Below are 24043 nucleotides of genomic sequence, written 5' to 3'. Positions count from 1 at the left end.
ATCAATGTGATTGTTGGTAAGAAAGACTTTTTAGAGATCTGAAATTACTCTCCTAATTATTAATATCGGAAATAGATTTCAACTAGTGACAAATGAGTTCTTCATAACAAAATATTACTAGTAACCACTTAATTATATATATATATATATATATATATATATATATATATATATATATATATATATATATATATATATATATATATATATATATATATATATATATATAAACCCGATCATGGGTTTGTATATATATATATAGACAACATTATAGCTGCATAGAAAAAGGATCCGGGTACTGAAATGGCCAGCCTGCAGTCCATATCTTTCACCCATAGAAAACATTTGCAGCATCATAAAGAGGAAGATGCGACAAAGAAGACCTAAGACAGTTGGGACACTGTACAAATTGTGAAAAAAAAAGGAATGCAATAACACACAAATCTCATAAACTTATATTTGATTCACAATAGTATATAGATAACATATTAGATGTTGAAAGTGAGACATTTTGAAATGTCATGCCAAATATTGGCTCATTTTGGATTTCACGAGAAATACACATTCCAACAAAGTTGGGACAGGGAGCAATAAGAGGCTGGAAAAGTTAAATGTACATATAAGGAACAGCTGGAGGACCAATTTGCAACTTATTAGGTCAATTGGCAACATGATGGGGTATAAAAAGAGCCTCTCAGAGTGGCAGTGTCTCTCAGAAGTCAAGATGGGCAGAGGATCACCAATTCCCCCAATGCTGCGGTGAAAAATAGTGGAGCAATATTAGAAAGGAGTTTCAAAGAGTTTGAGGTTATCATCATCTCCAGAGCATAATATCATCCAAAGATTCAGAGAATCTGGAACAATCTCTGTGCGTAAGGTTGAGAAAAAAAAACATGCTGGATGCTCTTCGGGCGTTTAGAAGGCACTGCATCACATACAGGAAAGCTACTGTAATGGAGATCACAACATGGGCTCAGGAATACTTCCAGAAAACATTGTCGGTGAACACAATCCACCGTGCCATTCGCCGTCGCCGATTAAAACTCGATAGGTCAAAAAGAAGCCATATCTAAACATGACAGAAGCGCAGGCGTTTTCTCTGGGCCAAGGCTCATTTAAAATGGACTGTAGCAAAATGGAAAACTGTTCTGTGGTCAGACCAATCAAAATTTGAAGTTCTTTTTGGAAAACTGGGACGCCATCATGTCATCCGGACTAAAGAGGACAAGGACAAACCAAGTTGTTATCAGCGCTCAGTTCAGAAGCTGCATCTCTGATGGGATGGGGTTGTAAAGGCAGAAGCCCCAAAACTTTTGCCAATATAGTGTGTGAATAAAAAAGCAACAGCCAATATGGCAAATAAACTCTGCCTTCTAAATGAAAGAGCCAATTGATGATTAGAAAAATCCTCTCATCACTGCAGCCACCGTTGAAATCTTCGGTTGCTATAGAAACAGGCAGTGCTCTGAGACGCGTGTGTGTGTGCGCATTAGCTTTGTAACAGACAAACTGTCACTTGTTTTTTTTATTCTCATAATTGGTTTAGTTAAAGCCTTAGAGTGATTTATATAAGTCACATGTAGTTCCAATAGGAGCAGCTAGGGGGCACTATTGCCTGGAGGTAACAGGATATATAAGCTCAGCTACCATAGAGGAAGTCAGTTCGTTTGGTCGAGGGAAATCACATTGTAATCTTTCACTGCATCTCCCTCTTCTAAAGTTCTTTGTTGAGAACTCTTTGAGTTTCTGCTCAACTAAAGGACTTTTTAATGTCTTCATTTCCTTTGTCACGAATTTCCCACATGAGCAATGAGCAGATTAAAACCTCCACTGGATACTAGAGGTGTTACATTCTAGTGCAAGCTACAGCATGTGATCTTAACCAACCCAATCCTGAGGTCTACATGTACCATCATTAACTGCCATCATTTCATATGGTGTGGATCACAATCATTGCATCGCACCCCAGTAACCAGGTGGATTTGAAACTCATTGCATCATTACTTCATCTCAAGGAAAGACTAAGCATTTCAAATGATAAGTTCACTTCATCCATTGACTCATTTAAGAGACACAGACTTTTGGGGGTTGATTCCTGCTACATTGAGTGTTTTGCATTGGGATTTGAGCAATGGTGAAGCAAATAAAAAGAGTTTAAAAGATCATTTGGTTTGTGAAGAGGTTTATTTATCAGTACATGTCAGAATTCTGTTGAACCCCTCAGAGTAACATCTAACAAACAAAAAGAGGTGTTGCCAGATTTCATTGGTGATTTTGAATATGAAATGTAATCTTAAGCATGGTGAACAGTTTGAGAGAATGGCGAGTGAAAGGACTATTCTTTAAGGGACTTTGGTACAACATGTTTTGTTTACAAGCTTTGCATATTTATTTGTGTGTGTGTGTGTGTGTGTGTGTGTGTGTGTGTGTGTGTGTGTGTGTGTGTGTGTGTGTGTGTGTAAGAGATTTTCCGTGATTGAACTGAAAGAGAAAGCATATGCCATCAAAAAAATGTATCCAATTTGAAATTGAAATTCAAAAATATACTATATGGCAGTGAAGTGTGGGGTCCTCTCCTAAACCATAAATTTGACAAATGGGACAAAACCCAATAGAAACCCTGCAGAATTAGGCCAATACCCTCTACTAATCCACATTGAGAAACGAGCCATTACATTTTGGAAACATCTAAAACTGAGTGACCCCAAATATTACAATTTTAAAGCTTTTAAAGCTCTTAAAAAACATGAAAATTGAACACTGAGAAGAGTCCCCTGATTCAGCTGGTCCTGAGCAGGTTATGTCTGCACACACACACACACACACACACACACACACACGAGGTACAGACCACAGAGTGACCACAGCTTGGCTATAGGAGGGAGAGAGAGAGAGAGGAGGGGGAGAGAGAGAGAGAGAGGAGGGGGAGAGAGAGAGAGAGAGAGAGAGAGAGAGAGAGAGAGAGAGAGAGAGAGAGAGAGAGAGAGAGAGAGAGAGAGAGAGAGAGAGAGAGAGAGAGAGAGAGAGAGAGAGAGAGAGAGAGAGAGAGAGAACCATTCATTTAAATCTTCATATAAATCTAATATACAATTTGTGAAGCCCATGCACTCCAAATGTTCTGTTTTCTTCTAGTTAATACTGAAGAGTTGAAACATTCACAAACTAAATCTGTGTTTCCTCAGTAAACATTATAATAACTCAACAGTGCATAATTTGATTTTAAATTAATTTGTGAGAAGAAGATAATTCAAATGAAGTCAAACCTTGTGTGGTTAAAGAGCGAGCACTCGTGGCTTGTGTGTTGTTTTCTGAAGAATGGCTATGGGTGTTTCCAAATCCTCCTCAGATTTTGTTACAAACAAGGATTATCGAGGTTGATTTGGAAATGTTATCACAGCACGAGGAACACACTCATCCAGCCAGAGATTAGTTGCCTCACGGAAACAAAGACAGTTTCCATGAGGCAACCCAAAGCTAATGGTGATTTGTTTAGCTGGACATGTAGGATTTGCAAGGTGTAACTTTTGAACACTGTCAATGTTATGATCTGGTTTCCAGAATTATCTAGTACATTACAATTTACAGTACAAAAAAAGGTCCATCTCAATCTGTAGTTTTATTTCAGTGCACTCTGTGATATTTTAACTGTTCATTGATGTATTTATTAAAGAAAGTTTGTGATAAGAGAGTGATTGTGAGAGATAAAGAGTGAGAAGTTCACTCTAAAAATCTTGGGTTATTTTTTCTACCCAGATCCTGGGTTGATCTGTTTGGGTCATTTGTTCAGTGTAACTCAGATCCTGGGTCAGACGTAACAACCCAGTGTTTGGGTAGTTTTTGTGTTACTCAGATCCTGGGTCAGACGTAACAACCCAGTGTTTGGGTAGTTTTTGTGTTACTTAGATCCTGGGTCAGACATAACCCAGTGTTTGGGTAGTTTTTGTGTTACCCTGATCCTGGGTCAGGCATAACAACCCAGTGTTTGGGTAGTTTTTGTGTTACTCAGATCCTGGGTCAGACATAACCCAGTGTTTGGGTAGTTTTTGTGTTACTTAGATCCTGGGTCAGACATAACCCAGTGTTTGGGTAGTTTTTGTGTTACCCTGATCCTGGGTCAGGCATAACAACCCAGTGTTTGGGTAGTTTTTGTGTTACTCAGATCCTGGGTCAGACATAACCCAGTGTTTGGGTAGTTTCTGTTTAACTCAGATCCAACCCAGTGTTTGGGTAGTTTCTGTTTTCTATCAGATCCTGGGTCAGATGTAACAACCCAGTGTTTGGGTAGTTTTTGTGTAACTCAGATCCTGGGTCAGACACAATCCAGTGTTTGGGTAGTTTTTTTGTAACTCAGATCCTGGGTCAGACATAACCCAGTGTTTGGGTAGTTTCTGTTTAACTCAGATCCTGGGTCAGGCGAGACAACCCAGCACGAGATCCAGCGCCGTTGTGGTGGAAAGGGGACAACAGAGACTGAAAGATTAGACTTCAATTAATTCTAAATGTTTTGCATTTACTTATATTTGTTAAACGAGCTTATATGTTGGCAATATGTATTGAAAGCTATTTAAATTATACTTTAATGTAAAATATCACAAATAAAGGAATTACCATGCAAGTATTTTTTTTAAGTTTAGAGGATTTATGTTAATCCATAGACACTAAATCATGTATGAAAAAAAGAAGCTAGTATTATAGTAAAAATGTATCAACTACACTGGGTTAAATAACCCAATTTGCTGGGTAAGCCTAAGCCAATATGTGTTGTGCCTATATTTACCCATCCCTTGGGTTGAAAAGAATCCAAATTGGGTTGTTTTAAACCATGCTTTTTAGTGTTCAAACTAAAATTGCGTAATTTATGGGCAGATTCTAAATGACATTCTTGCACCCTTTTTTCTCGACACTTTAACCGCTAAAAGGAAAATACTCAATGGTGACTGGCTGCTTTACCAACGCAGACAAAAGTCTCCGGCTATACATTTTTCCTCCATGTTCTCTATCCTCTAGGTGATGATAGACAATGTTCCCAGGCAATGTTGGTCACTTACCCACTGAGAATGGGCGACAAATTACTGGATTCTTTAGATTGGTCGAGGGCCCGATGTCTCATCTGGTTCCCTGTTGACGGCAACATTGCTCAAAAGTTGCCCTGTGTATCATTACCTTCAGGCTTGCCGTTGCACCGCTTTCTGAACAACTGTAACGACTTTGGAATATATCAACGCCTCCTTCATGACTGCTTTAGCTCAGTGACATTTGTAGGCTTTCAAGCACATTTCAGGTGCTGCCATAACCTTTCTATTGAGGTTTAGTCTGCATTTTGACATTCTAGACTAAATTACATGTTTGTCATTCCAAAGTTTCAGAGTTGCTTGTCTAGATTTCTTTCTAGTTGCTTGCGTGGCCCAACTGTGCTTCAGCTTCAGTAAAGGACAGATGTCATGGACATATCGTTCTCTAATCCAGCTCATGATGCAGAAAAACACCCTCAAACCAGAGTCCTGATGGCCTTTACAGAGGCGTAAGTAATAGATGCTTCTTGTACTTTCATGTGTTGTGCTTTTGACACCGCCAACCCACCAAAAGCGTGTTTTTCAGCAGTAGCGTATAACGCAGTCACACCTAGGCGGGTTGAATTTTTAATACATTATATACATTTTTCAATTGTAGTCTTTTAAAATGCATCTGAAGTAATAAACTAAGTGCAATGTGCATTTCCCTCCAGATGAATATTGTTGCTGTTAAAGGGCTTGAATTTTGGTGTGGGATTGTGCATATTGTAAGTAATTTTACCCATTCCCACAGATTTTGTTCTCACACCCAAAGTGTGCACACATAAACCTCTCAGCACTAAACAGTTATTTTTTGTTGCATAATGCACTTAAAAATAGTTTTTCTCCATTTTATTGATGTCAAAATTGTGGCTACTGAAACGGTGAGTGGCTATAAAATGGAAAATCACTAACCACAATGGCTGATGAGCAAAAAGGTTAGTCAAGCCCTGATCATACTATTTACGGTTAGACTTATTTTCCCGACCCAAGGAGATCTCAAGCCTAATAGTTGCCAGGACTACAAACTGTATAAATTAACATCAAACTTGTGTATTAATGTCATCCAGTTATTCAATGCATACAAAAAATGTATGTACTGTATCATGCACAATATATATATATATATATATATACACACTATACTGCAAAAACCACTGAGCATATGCAATGCAATTAAAAACTATTATAAACTTTGCTTAAGGCAAATGGTATTGCTTTTTCAATTGACAACGAGGAGCATTGGTTACAGCTCGGTCTGAACGACAGTCATAGTAAATACAAAACAAAAGTATTATTAATATAACATTTGCTTTAATTGGGGTTGGGAGTGTGTGTGATGGATTCAAGGTCTAGAAATAAGAGTGAGATGTAACTAACAGCATAAGCCTCATCCTTTGGAAATTATGTACATCTACGTTGAGAAATGTCATGAAATCAAATGCATTGCACTATTAACATTTTACGTACAAATCTTGAGCAGTACACATTCATTCAAATTCATATATTCAAATACTCAATGGCATAATATTTTTACATTGCCAAGAATTTACAACACTAACAAGGCACGTCATTTAAAAAACACTCAAGTCTTCAATCCAGTCTTGTGAATGAATGCTGTTCCGAACCAATGCTAACAAGTAGATGTGGCGCATGACCATTAATTCCCAGCGGTAAATGCAGAACTTTTAGCATTATGAGCCCAAACTCTCTGACAGCGCGTCCCGTTTGGAGTGCGAGTCTTCATTTTGTGTCTGTGGCTCTGCAGTTTTCTCTGAGGCTCTATGATCGGCCCCTATTGCCTCTGATACACATGTGAAACCTTGTGTCCTATAAAAAAACCAGACAAACGTGTTTAATACCTAAAACTAATTTATTTGAGTACACTCACAAAAAAAAAAAAATGCTTTTGTAATATAAAGAAAACATACAGGATGTGCTTTCTACCGCTCCTGTTTGTGAAGCGTGTAACAAAAATGAATGGAAACTTGGCCTATGGTTCGCGCCCCCTTCTGGATGACGGTATTGCATGACTGACTGTATTCAGTGTCTGACTGTATGCATCGAACCGTGATGGCTGTACTGTGTTTTGGGATAGGGCTGTAACAACTAATAGATAATAATTGATAATGAACAATGAATCTCATTATCGACTATTCTGGTCTGCGACTATGCATTGGCCGCGTAATGTTTAACATGGCTTGCTCTGTCAGGAGCTTTGACAGATGCATGTGATGTTTACTGTGTAATACATTTCCTCAGCGCAAAACTTTCATTTTATGGTAATATCTTTATCGGTAAGTTTTACAAATTCATTATTTCCTTTTTGCATGAAGGCTTGTCCTGACTGACTTCACTGAATGAGCGCCGGCATCAAACAGACAGGAAACAGTCGAGAGGCAGACAATTTTGCAGAAATATCTGTTGCTGGACGTTAAATTTAGGTTTAATATGATAGTTACCGTAAAGCGACAACAGCTTATAGTGAATATAAATGTAAGACGTTTATGAAGAAATGACAGTAAGAAACATTCCTCGTATCTCTTAACACTGCGTTTATATTTTTCTTTATTATGTTATTTTATTATGGAGGGATTTAAACAGTCCTTTTGCTTTATAGCTCTTTTGCATATAGCTTAGATATTTAGCATTCAACTGGCACATTTGTTTGAAGGACAGCATTGGTCAGGATGTGGAATATTGTGTTTTGTCAATGAAATATAACAAAGACAATTGGGCTTTTTACCCGATTAATTGAAGAAATAATCAGCCAGCTAATCGATTATCAAAATAACCGTTAGTTGCAGCTGTAGTTTGGGACGGAAACATGCACCATTACACCCCTAATATCTAGAGAAATGGATAAAACATTGGTACTCACCTCAAGAGATCGTCCAGTTCTCGTTTGATTTTGTTGACTACAGGCGGACCCTGGTATACTAGAGCCGTGTAGAGCTGCACTAGAGAAGCTCCCGCACGGATCTTATCAAGGGCGTCCCGTCCGCTGGCAACTCCACCCACTCCAACAATGGGTAACTTCCCTACAATCTCACACAAAAGCTTATTTCCTTATTCTATATTAACCCTCATTTCAATCCATTAGTCTAAATACAAATGAAATGTGTAACAGTAAGAATAAAGGCCCTTTCACACCTTTCACACTTTCAGAGCGCCAACGTTCCGAAACGTTTCAGAGCGTCAACGTTCCGAAACGTTTCAGATCGCCAACGTTCCAAAACGTTTCAGGCCGCTAACGTTCCAAAACGTTTCAGAGCGCCAACGTTCCAAAACGTTTCAGAGAGCCAACGTTCCAAAACGTTTCAGAGAGCCAACGTTCCAAAACGTTTCAGAGCGCCAACGTTCCAAAACGTTTCAGAGAGCTCCAACATTCCAAAACATTTCAGAGCTTGAAAATTCCAAAACGTTTCATAGCTCCAATATTCTGCAACGTTTCAGAGCTCCAACATTCCAAAACGTTTCAGAGAGCTCCAACATTCCAAAACGTTTCAGAGCTCCAACATTCCAAAACGTTTCAGAGAGCTCCAACATTCCAAAACGTTTCAGAGAGCTCCAACATTCCAAAACGTTTCAGAGAGCTCCAACATTGCAAAACGTTTCAGAGAGCTCCAACATTCCAAAACGTTTCAGAGAGCTCCAACATTCCAAAACGTTTCAGAGAGCTCCAACATTCCAAAACGTTTCAGAGTGCCAACATTCCAAAACGTTTCAGAGAGCTCCAACATTCCAAAACGTTTCAGAGAGCTCCAACTAGGGCTGGGCGATAAAACGATAACGATAATTATCACGATATAATTTTCCTCGATAAAACGATAACAACAGGTCGATAAATTCTCGATATAATGCTTACGCGCTATGCGTAATGCTGCGCATGCGTATTGCAGACCGGGCGTCTGCGTGCTGCACGTGGTAATGTTTACAGTCTGTGGCTGACAGGCTTGGAGGATCGGAGATAAGTGGAGCGATAAAAATGAGCAATAGTGAGGAAAATGCAGCGCTCACGGCCAGCTCGGAGGACACAGATATCGTTGACAAGTTAGTTCGCTCAACTTCAGTGGTTTGAGGATATTTTAGTGATCCCATCCGACATAAAACAGAGCGACGTGCGTGGACTGCTTATCATAGGTTCACGTTCACCACACGGAATTTAATTATTAAATTATCGTGTTTCTTCAAAGTTCTTCCATATAACATTGAGCCCAACACAGCGGTGAATCTACATTAACTACATTCACACACCAGCTTATTGTTAGCTGTAGTGGGTGACTTATTTACAACAGGCTAACGTTACCAAACTATATAATCACTAAAACATCGGACTTGTACATCGCTATCATAATTGTTTGTCTTTGGTGATGTATTAATGACTCCGCATCGCCTGTATCAAAAGAGAAATAATGTCATCTGGTGTTTAAAATTAATAAAATAGACTAGACAGCCCTTACTGGAGATCCACAAATACTGAACTTTTCTCTCTCCCGACCAGCCCACTGTCGGTGAGGTGTGTGTGTGTGTGTCGGTGAGATGCACGGTGGACCAATCCACTGTGAGGCAAGAGAAGGGGCCTCAAAATGTTTCTTAAAACGCTTTTTTTTACCTTTTGCGTTTTTAGTGTTTTACTTACACAATTAAATATATATAATGCAATATTGAGCGTTTTTGTTCTATTTCAGCTGCGAAAATCGTTCACAGCAGAACCGCAACGCGTCTCACAGCAACGTGGGTAAATGAACGATTCAGTGTTTGAATGAATCGTTTGAATGAACGACTCAATGACTCGCTCATTAAGACGGCCACCTGCTGCCACCTACTGGTGGTTTAATTTGATCTTTAAACATACTTTCCAACATGTCTTATTTGTCTATTCAAAACTACAAATCTCAAAACATTATTTAATGCTGTTGTAATTTTTCAGTGTAAATTATTTAATTTGATTGGCAACAGCCCTTATAGTGTTTTATTTTAATTTAATGTATTGATCAAAATTACAAATATAAAATGAAACATGAAGCTTAGCCTATATTTAATAAGCTTAAGGGAAAATGCCCTTTATAAAAGGTGAAAATATCACAAATTTCAAATGATTCAATAAAAATAAAAACCACAAATATGCAGATTTAAATATGTCAAAGCTGATTGAACACTGGTGAGAATATTGCTTCAGAATAAATTATATTTACAACACACAAACACACACACACACACACACACTTTTCCGGACAAGCTAATTTTTTACTTGGACAAGCTTGAACGATTTACTTGTTCGAAGGACAAGCACATGAACATGCTTAATTTCAAGCCCTGTATAATGATATATTATTGATATAAAGTGTTGAGTAAAAAAATGCTGACCACAGTTAAGATTTTAATAAATAAATCTACCTCAGTTTAAATAAATTGTTCACTTGTTTGGGAAGTGTTTGTCATGTTTTGACAATAAAGGATAGTTTAAAACCACAGCTAACTGTTTGTTTTCTACATATTTCACTCAGGAGCAAAAATATGCCTTTAAACTTTAAAGAAATAAAGATTTTACATTTATCGGGATATTTATCGATATCGACTGATATGCTAAATTATATCGTGATAATTTTTTTGGGCCATATCGCCCAGCCCTAGCTCCAACATTCCAAAACGTTTCAGAGAGCTCCAACATTCCAAAACGTTTCAGAGAGCTCCAACATTCCAAAACGTTTCAGAGAGCTCCAACATTCCAAAACGTTTCAGAGAGCTCCAACATTCCAAAACGTTTCAGAGAGCTCCAGCATTCCAAAATGTTTCAGAGCTCCAACGTTCCACGTTTCAGTCCAGTGTGAAAGGACCTTCAGGCTTTGACTTTTGAGGATTTAAGGGTACCTTGGGTCAGTGTGTACATCTCTCGCACGGTTTGAGTAGACATCTCCTTCAGAGGCTGTCCACTGAGTCCTCCTATTTCATGCTTTTTAGGGTCTTTAAGAGTGTCTGGCCTGGAAATAGTGGTGTTGGAAACCATTAAACCATCAATGCCAACCTAAAAAAACGAAACAAAAATCCTGTAAATATGCAACAGCCCCCACATATTTGTTTGACCTGTGAATTATTTGGAAGACTGACCTCCATGATGACCTCAGCAATGTCTTGCTTGTCCTTCGTAGAAAGATCTGGGGCGATTTTCACCAGCACAGGCGGTCGCTCCTCCGTCCGCAAAGAATCGCGCTCTTTAAGCACCTAAAAAAAAACACCAACACCGAGATCAAAAGTGATTAACACAAGGACAAGATAAGGTCATTCATATTTTAATGCAAGATACATATCCCTGACAATACAGATTTCACTTGTGTTAAAGCAAAACAGACAGAAAAAAAATAAAAATTTCACTCACTTTTATATTAAACAAGACACAACTTATTGTAGTGCAGCGATATCATTGTGGTGTGATTAGGGCCCGATGATTTTCACGATGCCATAATCATGGAATTCAGTCATAAAAACGTTATTTACTCTATAAAGCAGAGATGCCCAAACTAGGGCCCGCGGGCCAAAGTTGGCCCGAGGTAACCTTTGATTTGGCCCACCGTACCGTCCGAGGAGAGAGATACCTTCGACACAGATTGTCATTTCTAATTTGACATAATTTTGTTTGTTTTATTGTTAAACTACAACAGAGAATGAAATTCTACAACATTAAACTGAAATAAAATGTTTACATTAAATGTAAATTAATTAAAAATATATATTGCGCAATTCAAGGTGCAGCACTGCATGCTTTGCGACACGCGTCAATAAACGTCAAATTAAATGCAATAATGGAGAAATCAAGGCAGTGGCACACAGACAAGATACATTTTTAAAAGCTTGGCAAGATGAGTTTTTATTCACAGAAGTCCAATCCAGGCACATGCGTCTAAAACTAAAGGCAGTGTGTCTAGTTTGCAAACTCAGGGAAAGTCTCAGGGTTTTTCCTACATTGAACATTTTTTGGTGGTCGCCAAAACTAATTTTTGTCCAGCCAAAGCCTTATTTGATGAGTAATTGTGATTTATAAATTAATGTAGATTACTAATGCACATAACACGGCGCATGTTAACTGACGGATAAAGAGCAGCAAGCCCACGAGCGCACTCTCTTGAAGGGGGGATTTTGAAATCCACTGCCGCTTCAATATACCTGTATATATTTATATCCTAATTAACTTCATAATCAAAACTTTAATCAATATGTATCCTATATTATTATAATGATTCTATCCAGTTATGATTTTGTTTTAGTTTCTTGTTTTCTAAAGTGTGTATTTGGTCTCTGAGGAGTGACTGAGGGTCTGGCCTAGAGATGTGTGATGTGTCACTAAACACTGGCAACAAGGTTGTGTGTTTGGATTTTGGAGGTATCACACACCCCTAACATGTCAGGAGTGCAGTAACAGCGTTTGCTCACTTAGCCCGGCTTCCAGATATGAAAAATGGATTTGTCTTTCATTTAATTTATTATGTTTTATTCCTTTTATATTTCCTTTTACTGAAACACTAAAGACTCAAGATGAATATTGCCTGTACTATTGTGTGTTCCTCTCACTAAAGGAAAGCACATGTTATCAGTATGTTTTGGTAAGAACTGGTTAGAACTGGAGCTTAATCAGCTCCAACCTTGGAGAGACTGTGTATCTGTGTATGTGCGCAATATCCTCTGTTACAGATCAGAATGGTGTACAATGGGCACCCTAAGAGATGGGTGGACTTGTTGTTCTGGGCAAGCTGGCGCCTGCTCCAGATCTGGAAGGTCACTACGGGCCTAATTCTGGGTGAAAGTATCAACAAGTGACACGTCAGTGGAAACGTGCATCAGATTAACTGACTTGAGTGGAAATTTACCATGACTGTGCATTGTCTCTGAGCCAATCAGAACCATCCACATTGCAGTAATGACGTGGATAAGACTTTGAAAACGGTATAACTGTTGGGACAATTGTATGTATGAGAGGGCGAGGCAACGAGACGGTGAGAGAGGGAGCGCGGCCTACGAACTCCTTGTGAGACTTGAAGCTGGCTTCTGCTTTTGAAACTGCAAACTATTCTTAAGTAATTTTTTCTTTTAATTAATTGCAATCCTGACTCTGTCTTCATTTCTTCACTACTGGTCCTGGGTCATAAGCTGTTAACCCCTAACACTCTGTCTTCAAAACGATCACCGTCTGAGGTCTTTCTCACTCGCACATATCAATCAAAATCAACCAAACTGACACAATGGTAAAAGCTCGGAAGACTGACTCCATGTTCCACGTGGCGCGTTCGCACAATATTTTCCCCGAATTACTGCTGGATGTGTTGTGTTAAAAAAAAGCACCTCTTCTGACGGACGTTTTGCACACGCAGCTCAAATAAACCATATCTCCAAATACACCGAAAAATATCCTTATGAAGCGTTTTCTGTGATGACAAATCTTTTGCGTTGTTTTAACAGTCTGGTTTCACATGTAACGCGTCTGCTTTTTTCCGATTCGCGAACTAATGACTCATTTGGACCGATTCATTTGAATGAACTGATCTGTCCACTGAACTCACGAATCAGTGTGTAATCATTTACCCACAACACCTCTGAAATGAGAACGCAAGTGTGCTTACCCCATTAAACAAGAGGGGTTAGTAAGAATTAATAAGCCACAGTATTGTCATGTATTTATTTTGAGTATTTATATTAATAATGTGTAGAAAATTACTGCAAAATTTTTTTTGTTTAGACTGGAAAAAGGTAAAACCAGAGCAAGGCAAGTTGTTGATAGCCGATCATTTTATTAAATTGTATATGGTAGAGAATTAGACTATTTGTTATTACATTTTTAATGCTACTTTTTAATGATTGTAGCCAAAATAATTAATCAGTAAACCGTGCAAACTGTAAAAAATTATTTTCGGCCCACGGCTCTCAATCAAGTTTGATTTTTGGCCCTTCATAGGAAAAAGTTTGGGCACCCCTGCTATAAAGCAACAGTAATAACAAATTATTATTAAAACTTTATTTTAAGGAATTTAACACTGAAGGTCTGTTGTACAGAACTTTGTTGGACAAAAAAGGTTTGTTTAATTTCATATGATTGAAAAAGAAAAATTAATGTTGTATGCCTTCATTTGATTGCCAAATAAATTAAAATGCATAACAATTTCTGGGGAGAATTATCATCATTATTTTTTTAATTGTTAAAATTGTTGTTTTTGTGAATTAAATGAATTATACATGCTTTTTGATTAATTAAATTGTATTAAACAATACAAAATGGAATCCAGAAAACTTAAAACACAAACAACTTTGTTGTTAAACTTAATAAATTGTTTTTAAATTGTAGTTTTTCGATATATTAAACAGTTATCAGCCATTTCTTTTCATGTCACTTATTTTTTTATTGCTATGTTTCTAGCTAAGTCATTATATACACAATATAATGTATCAACAGGAAAAGATTGTTCTACACTGTGCTATGGATTTTGTTGAGAGCAGCTCATTTCTGTTAACATTCAAGTGCTACCTTGTCCAGAAGGTGGCGCAGTTCTTCCTTGCCCTGTAGGTCTCTAAGGCCGGGAGTGTTGGGGCTGCTCACATTCACCACCAGATAATCAGCGAGAGGGCCCAGTGTGCGCACTCCCTCCACATAATCTGACACCGCATCTGCAGAGAGCTTGTTCTTCCCAAGATTGACCCCAAGAGGCTTTCCTGCTGATATCAGACATGCAAGCTGTTACAGAGAAGCACGACTTTCCTCGCAAAGCTCAGTTGTATTCAAATAAGTAGGAAAAAGCAGTGAATTTCTTTATTTACAAGGCATTAAGGGAAATTATGTTATGTAAAGATATTTTCACAGAGTTAAGATGAAAACGGAAACTCATACCCACTGCATTCACAAGACCGTGATTTACCTTTGGTTAGTTCTGACTGCACATGCTTTCTGGCCTTCAACCTTTCCTGCACCGCACTAAGGCCACAACTATTAAATCCATATCTGAAATATACACAAAACACACATTTATAATATCTGACATTTACTTATTAAAGTACCATGTTTTGGAGAAACTTTCAGGATGGTATTCTTTGAAGCACTATTTAAATACCACAATATTTGACTTTGGTGTTCATTAAGATACATTTCCATCACCACAACTACAGTATTACTAATTATTGAGAGTCAAGATTAGATCTTTTTGCAGTTGTGTATAATAAAAACAACCCAATTGAAGCCATCATTCATGTTCAAAGCGTAAACAATGTGGAACGTTTAATATGTAGGTTAGGGGTTTGTTCAGATCCTACGCATTTTACAAGAGAACGTCCGGATTTAAACTTTCAAATGACGAGCAGCATTTGGCATTCAAAACCGGCAGGATGGGCAAACAGCACACATTTACTCCATCTGGACGGACTCCACCCTCGTTTGAATGCCTGTGGAGAACCTGTACACAACACTGGCTGATGATATTGGTGTGCAACTGATACTAATGACACTTATGGTTTGATGTTGACACAAATTAATTAAACAGACCAACGAGATTTTTTCCTTTGTTCACTTGAAAACAGAAAACGTCATCCAGTCAGAAATTAAGATTCAGTTACAGCATATACTTCGTTTTCCCGCATTTGCAATACATTTCACTTTAATTATGAATGAAAAAGCAAATCATGGTCAGAATTATTGGCCACCCCAGTAAATGATCAACGACAGTTGTAAAAAAATAAATTCTGAATTATTTATCCATTTTAAAAATCCGCCAAAATCTAATCTTCCACTGAAGTAAAAGCATTGAAAGTGGGGAGAAACTCACATTATGAAATTAAGGCTTTTCTCGAAAACATGTCGGCCATAATGTGACTAGGAGCATGAAACTGTTCCAATATGAGGAAACACAAAGGCCAAATTCCCTTAATCATTCATCTCAATGAGTAAAACCAAAGAATATAGTTCTGATGTGCAGCAAAAGATTGCTTCACAAAAGAGAAAGTGGCTGTGAGAAAACAGCTAAAGCATTGGAGATCCACATTTCCACCATCAGGGCAATGATTAAGACGTTCCAATTCACTAAAGATGTTACGATTCTGCCAGGATGAGGATGTGTGTGTGTATATCGTCCTAATGCACGAGAGGAGGAGAGTTTGAGTGGACAAAGACTCTCCAATGATCACAGATGGAGAATTACAAAGATCTGTTGAGTCTTGGGGGCAGAAAGAAACTTGACTGGAGCTTAAAACGGGACTTGGTTCTGTGGTCAGATAATATAAAAAGAAATATATATATATATTTTTTTAAAAGAGTTCCCGGTCTGCAGTGGTCAGTATCTATAAAAAGTGCTCCAAGGAAGGAACAGTGGAGAACCGGCCACAGGGTCATGGGCGGCTACTGGAGCTACTGGAGCTCAAACTGCTCCAGAAGTTAATGCTGGTTCTGATAGAAAGCTGTCAGAATACACAGAGCATCTCAGTTTGTTGCGTATGGTCCAGTCAGGGTGACCTCTGACCCCGCCGAAAGCACCAACAGTGGCACGTTAGCATCAGAACTGGACCATGGAGCAATGGAAGAAGGTGGCCTGGTCTGAGGAAACACGTGTTCTTTTACATCACGTGGATGGCCGGGTGTGTGTGTGTGTCTTACCTGGGGAACACATGGCCGCAGGATGCACTATGGGAAGAAGGCGAGCCGGCGGAGGCAGTGTGATGCTTTGGGCAATGTTCTGCTGGGAAACCTTGGGTCCTCCATCCATGTGGATGTTACTTTGACACGCTCCACCTACCTAAGCACTGCTGAGACCATGTTCAGCCTTTCATGGAAACGGTATTCTGGTGGCTGTGGCTCTTCCAGCAGGATAATGCTCCTGACACAAAGCACAAATCCTTCAGGAATGGTTTGAGGAGCACAACAACCAGTTTGAGGCGTTGACTTGGCCTCCAGATTCCCCAGATCTCAATCCAATCGAGCATCTGTGGGATGTGCTGAACAAACAAGTCCGATCCATCGAGGCCCCACCTCACAACTTACAAGAGTTAAAGGATCTGCTGCTATCATCTTGGTGCCAGATACCACAGCACACCTTCAGGGGTCTAGTGGAGTCCATGCCTCGACGGGTCAGGGCTTTTTGGCAGCAAAAGGGGAACCAACCCAATATTAGGATATTAATATTAGTTTCTTGAGTAAAGAAAATGCTGTCCTTATTTAAACCAGTTCTTTATTTACCATTGCATTGCAAACAAGCAGAGACACTCTGCTGTGATCGACACTTTATTCACGATAAAGGTGGGGCGGAGTTATGTTTGATGGACAGTTTGAGGATCCTATGGAGGTTTGAGGTTTAGTCACAAGCTCTTTTTAATAATTTTCATTGGTTAGATATCTGCAAAACCTACAGACAGGTGTAAAGGGTGACACATAGTAATGATTTATGGAGAGAAAAACGCCAAAATATGGATATTCGAGGTACGACAGTGACGATATTGTCAAAGTTAAAACATTTAGTTCCTTATCAGAAAGAAAAGAGCTGTTGGGTTCTATAATTAATCATATAAATAGTGTATTATACTCATCACACAATATAAGTGCAGCACACGATGAAGAGGAATCTGAAACGTACTGATGGGTCAGAAAACACAGCCACACCTGTTAATGACTGCCTGGTCCGACTCCAGTCTGAACACACGTGGCTTTGGGTTTCCATCCTGTGCCTTTGGGGTGACCGTCCCCACTTCCACGAACCCAAAGCCCAGTCTGTAGAGGCCATCCACCGCCTCACCGTGCTTGTCAAAGCCGGCTGCTATCCCAACTGGGTTCTGGAACTTTCGACCCATCACATGCACTTCCTGTTGGAAATAAACATGAAAAAAAATGACTTGGTCTTTCCCTGGCCAAGTCAACTTTATTTATAGCACTTTTTACAAGTCCAATTGTTTCAAAGCAGTGTTAATCAGGAACATAAAGCAAAAGAATTTGATTCGGCTGTACAGTCGCTCTGAAGAAAAAAGTGATGGCAAAAGCTGATTTCAATTATCATATAGTGACAATGTTGTCAGATCAGTAATTTAGTTGATATAGTTAATTTAGTTTAGTAATTCAATTTATTTGGATATTTAGTTTGAAATGTTTGTCCCCAACTGAGCAAGCCAAGCCATCAGGGCATTATGGAAAAAAATAAACCTCGGGAGAAAGGTATGCTGACAACCATGTGAAAACAAATCTAAATGTTTATCTGCAAATCTTGCAATCTTCAGAAATCACTCAAAAGAACACGACTGACATATACACTATAGTGTTGTCCCGCAGGGCTCGAAATAAACCTTTTTACTTGTAAGCACTGGTGCTCCCAACTTCAAAACGTTAGGAGCAACACAACTAAAATGTTTATATATATCAGGGCTCGACATTAAGCCTTGTCATGGGCAAATAAAATGTAATCGTCTGAGTTGCTTGTCTGGAAACAATTGCATTTTTGTGTTAGAATAAACTAGTGCTACTTTCGTTACTGAAAATATGATGAAAAATGTTTGTTGATGATGACCTTTTTTTCCATGACTAAGACAAGACGAGATGAAAAACATCCTTAAACAATAACTGACTATATCATCATGCAATATCGTTGACGAAAGAAGACGACACTAAAAAGTAGTTTAAAAAATAAAAACCTGACCAAAATCACTTTGTTTTTGTCGGGGGAAAAAGAGGAGCATTTGAGTGTTCTTGCTTTGGGGTGGCCATATTTCAATCATTTAAATCCCCCGATCAGAGCTTTTCTGTTTAATAATTTATAATAATAAAATACTGAATCATTCAGTAATGAAAACACGGTTGAGTGTTGCTGTGAGATGCGTTGTGATCTTTGTCTGGAACTACTTTTACTAAAGCAGAATAAAAATAATACTGTCAATACTGCTTCTCAATTGTTACTGTTATTTAACTGTTGTATGAAATCAATGTCACAATTTCAACCGTGACAGTATTCAGGAAGACAGCACAGATGGTTGTGTGATGTTGTTTAACTTAAACATTTTAAACATAAAAACTCCACATTTTGGATTTTAACTCCAGTATGTTAAGTGTTAACTGAGTTTCTTTGCGTGTGCTTTCCTCAACAATTATTTTTACTCACACAAATGCTCCCAAATATATTTTTCAGGAGCATAAATGTGACCAAAATGGTCACAATTTGAGCCTCCTTACAATACTGTAATTTCCAAATTTCCCAAAAAATGTGTCTATATTCACACTATTCACCAAGTGCAAATAGTGTGCCTTGTTGGCAAGTGCTATTCGCACTAGCTCCGCCTAACAATGCCTGGCTGTGCCAAACAAGATAAAAAAAAACACCCATAGTTCACCGTCCTCAGTGGCGCAATCAGTAAAGTATTTGCATTGTGAATAGATCACCGTTTTGTTGCAATCAACACGGCTTTGAATCCACCTTTTGCAAAGCTTGCGCTTCTCTCTTTTCCCCTCACAAATCACATCGGAAAGTCATTTATTTTCAATAAAAATTAAGAAATGTTCTTAATGTGGAAATAAAGTGGCTAGAGAAAAGTTTAATAACACTAAAAGCATTTATTGGTTAGAGGTTAGGTGTAAGGAGGGCTTTTAGTGTTCCTTTAAGGCGGCATCCATTTAATTATTTAAATAAAAATAATAATGTACACTGTTATTATTGCATCCTGTTAATGTACAGCAATAATGAGGTGCAAATAGTATGTATCTGCCAAAACAAATGATAAATTACATGCAATTACTATTTATATGGTAAAGAACTGCTACTTTTATATTGTGTAAATAGAATACATCACTATTTTCACTTAGTAAATAGAAACTACAGCTATTTGCACAGTGCAAATATCCTCTATCGGCAAGAAAATATTCGACCATACCATTTTCAATACTATAGGGAAAACTGCCATACACATAATTTATTATCATCTCATGATGTTTTTAATAATTTAGCTAATTTTGGCCAATGCCAACTATCTCAAATGATTAAGCCTAGTCAACAACACAGCAGTCTATCACTAGTTTACCACACTGACCAGTGAGGCTGGATCCTTGTAGTTGTTGAGAGGCACAAATCCAAGCCCAATCAAGCGGACAGCCATAACATGAGCCGTCTCCGCTCCCACAAACCTCTGCAGAACTGGCATGAGAGCATTGGCATAGAAACGCTCGTCTCCCGAGGCCGTGAGGTATCCCAGGAACACGGCACTGCCACATCCTATAATCTTTAAGGCATCTTTCGCTTGTTTCTGCAAAGAGCAAGAGAGGACACTGGAGTAACAAGAGACCATCTTTTTTTTTTAAATCCATTATCTGCTGAACTCACAATAAGACTACACTCCCGTTTTAAAAGAAAGCATCCCATTGTGTCAACTCAAGCAGAGGTCCCCCAACTAATATTTTTGACTCTTGAATTTTGACTGATCATTTTTTTTCTGATGAAAGAAATACAAACTTGAAGAAGAAAGCCAACATATGAAATGTCATGGGTGTATTACTTAATAATCCATTTTGTAAAGGCGGTCAAAATGACGATGTTCATCTGAGATTTGGAGCCAAATTAAAGGGGGGTAAAATGACTTTAGAAAGATGGCAGCATCTTTATTTTACTTGTACACAGAGATCTATTAGTTAAATATGTTGCCAATCTGTGTCAACGGTGATGGTCTTAAAGTGAGAAAAAACTGTTCTTGTGTTTTTTTACCCCAAGTTTGCATCCTTGTAACTCAAGAACTATTAAAGATATCTCTATATCCTGTTCGATTCTGGTCCTTAACAAACATTTCCTTTGGTATCCTAATTTTTAAGGCCCAACGTGGCGCATTTCCAGAGATATGAGGATCTCAAAATGGCACCATGAGTAAAATGGTCCAATGTAAAGATATGTTCAATAAAAACCAAATGTGGGTCTCTTTGCATGCAGCTTATGCCTTTTTATTTTAAATATAAATATATGAAAAACAACTAATGTTGAAACTAGAAATGTATATTGTTTTTTTCATCAACACAATTGCATAGAACAAACTTTTTCCAAAGATTTGTGTGCACATTAAATAAATTAAATAAAACTCAATATTCTTCTAGATTCTCATTCTTTAACTTTTCTTATATGTTTTTTTAAATAATTATATATATATATATATATATATATATATATATATATATATATATATATATATATATATATATATATATATATATATATATATATATAAAGCCATATATGGTTCAATCCCATAGATATGGGGATCTCAATGTGGCACCATGTTCAAATAGTTGAATTTTACCCATTTTAAATGGTCTTTTAATGTATCTTTTTAAACAGCTGATACTTGTTGTGTTAAGAGAGGAATATCTGAAGAACAAATAATACTGAAAAAAGAAATGTATCTTGTTTCCCTCTATCAAAACTGCATACAACATACCTCTCCGTGTGCCAAAAAAGTCATTTTTCCAAAGTTGCATGTCTATAACTCAAGAAGAATTAACGAGATCTCAATATAATTTAAGGTTCTTGTTCATATGAGGCGCTTCTTCAAAAATCTTACTTTTAAAGGCTCCATATGGAGATATTGGGATGTCAATGTGATAATGTAGTTACAGTACTGCATATTTGAACTCTTGGTAGCTTGAGACGCTGTAATAATTAACAAAATCCCTTCTTTCAAATATCCCTAAAATATAGATTTTTATAAATACACTTTTGAGAGCAAGTCAATGTGCCTCACCATGACCATTTCAGTGGGTTTGGGGAATTCAGAGATGTGTTTTATACAAATGTGGTATGCAAAACACACAAGTGCTTTTTTCCATTTTTGAATGGTCACCGTTGGCATAATGCAACATAGATTGCTAAAGTCAACAGAACGAACTAATAGATCAACCAATCTCTGTGTAGAAATAAAATGACGATGCTGCCATCTTTCTAAAGTCATTTTACACGCCTGTAACTTGGCTCCAGATCTCAGGTGAAATTTGTCACGTTGACTCTCCTCTACAAAATAGTGGATTACTCAATAAAGACATGACATTTAATATTTGGGCTTTCATCATTATCTATGTTTATCTTTCCTGAGTACTGAAATGTTGACAATATATATTAGAGGTTATGTAAATATCGTTTAAAAAAGGTATTAAAAGAAATATTCTTATACCCCCATAAAGCCTACCCTTAAATAAAGGTAGTAAGTCAGCACTATGGTCTAGTGCCATCATACCATGGGACTTAATGGTTACCATGTCTTTATATTGGGATATGTCCATGGTAAATGCCCAAAATATAATTGGCATTATTCTGGTACGTTTATGTTAGAGTAAAACACAGCGTTTAATACAATTAAAACGATCATAGCAATCAAATAAACCTGGAATGATTTCAGGGGGTTTAACGTTAGTTACTGATATTTCATGTACAGTTTAACTGTGAAAACCAGGAGTTAATTCAGTAAGTATAAGACGCAAAACAATGCAAAAGTGCCAGATATGACAGCTGTAAATGCATGCGCTGCTCGAGCTGATGAGACTTTAAAAAACACAAAACAAACGTTATCTAAGAGCAGCCTATTCACCTTCAGTCGTCCCGCCATGAGTGCTGCATTACTTCATCCAAACGGCGTGCAGCGCAGAGCAGAGCTGGTCACTTCCTGGACGAAATCTCGCGAGAATAACGAGCTCACAGAGGTATTTGGGTATTTGTTATGTAACACAGCTGAATGTGTGATGATGTTGCGATTCATCTTTTATTTGAATTAGAGAATGTTTTAGTTGACGTCTCTAACTTCATTTTGAGGCTGATTGAAGCAATAATTGATCTGTATCATGTCGTTTTCTTTTTTTGTAGCCTACTATTGATTCCAAAATTAGCCTATATACTTTTTAAAGTCCCTTGGATAATAGGCTAAAACATTCATGTGAAGAAATGGGCCAAGTCTAAGCCAAATTTTGAACAAACAAAAACCAAAGACTTACCAAGCATTTCATCACTTTTACTGTGGAATAAATACACTCTTTATATACATTTGTTTTCATGTTTGTTGTGAGTTGTACATGTACACATTTTGTAAATTTTCTGTAATATAGATAAAAATAAAAAATATAATAAAAAAATAATATAGTCATTTGAGAGGCTGTTCCCGGTCTGCAGTGGTCAGTATCTATCAAAAGTGCTCCAAGGAAGGAACAGTGGAGAACCGGCCACAGGGTCATGGGCGGCCAAGGCTCATTGATGCACGTGGGGAGAGAAGGCTGGCCCGTGGGGTCCGATCAAACAGACGAGCTACTGGAGCTCAAACTGCTCCAGAAGTTAATGCTGGTTCTGATAGAAAGCTGTCAGAATACACAGAGCAGCTCAGTTTGTTGCGTATGGGGCGGCATAGTGGGATGTGCTGAACAAACAAGTCCGATCCATGGAGCCCCCACCTCGTAACTTACAGGACTTAAAGAATCTGCTGCTAAAATCTTGGTGCCAGCTACCACAGCACACCTTCAGGGGTCTAGTGGAGTCCATGCCTCGACGGGTCAGCAAAAGGGGGACCAACACAATATTAGGAAGATGGTCATAATGTTATGCCCGATTGGTGTAGGCTACATACACTCTAAAATGCTGGGTTGTTTCAAATTTGGTTCAAATATGGTCAAACCCAACAGCTTGGTTAAGTTTTTTTTATTATTTAATGTTTCATTTGGGATGAAATAAACCAGCATTTTGTATGCCATAGTTTGTAAATAAATATCACTTAGTTCCATAATATATATATATATTTATATATATATTTACCATCACTATACCACAGTATTGCCAAAGTACTTTTTAGGTGCTTTTTCTCATTTTTCTAATGTATTATACAATATTAAGTTGGCCTAATACAGAGAGAATAAGAATGAATCTCTTTTCCATCCTCACTGCACAGGATTGTGTGGCTTAAAACGTCCTCATTTTACAATTCTGAGTCAGTCATAGATAACAATGTAGTGGAAGCTTTTGGGATGGAGAATCTTG

The 24043-nt window shown here is 37.9% G+C and overlaps 1 protein-coding gene across 2 annotated transcripts; it reads right to left on the bottom strand.

Annotated features, from left to right (window-relative positions):
- Window positions 1-6291: 6291 nt before the first annotated feature.
- On the bottom strand, window positions 6292-22699 carry dhodh (dihydroorotate dehydrogenase). Of its 2 annotated transcripts, none has more exons than XM_067448168.1 (9): window positions 22614-22699; window positions 20082-20294; window positions 17677-17876; window positions 14954-15036; window positions 14566-14750; window positions 11163-11276; window positions 10926-11079; window positions 7933-8092; window positions 6292-6881 (listed from the first exon to the last, which is right to left on the bottom strand). In XM_067448168.1, the coding sequence occupies exons 1-9, from the start codon at window positions 22629-22631 to the stop codon at window positions 6746-6748; spliced, it is 1263 nt and encodes a 420-aa protein (XP_067304269.1). In that variant the 5' UTR covers window positions 22632-22699; the 3' UTR covers window positions 6292-6745. The 2 variants fall into 2 exon arrangements, with proteins under 2 accessions (XP_067304269.1, XP_067304262.1); XM_067448161.1 differs by having other exon boundaries at window positions 6294-6881; window positions 14566-14753.
- Window positions 22700-24043: the final 1344 nt, after the last annotated feature.

This window comes from Pseudorasbora parva, chromosome 1 (genome assembly GCF_024679245.1).
Source record: "Pseudorasbora parva isolate DD20220531a chromosome 1, ASM2467924v1, whole genome shotgun sequence".
Taxonomy (NCBI): Eukaryota; Metazoa; Chordata; class Actinopteri; order Cypriniformes; family Gobionidae; genus Pseudorasbora; species Pseudorasbora parva.
This window is presented reverse-complemented; position numbering and strand designations above follow the sequence as displayed.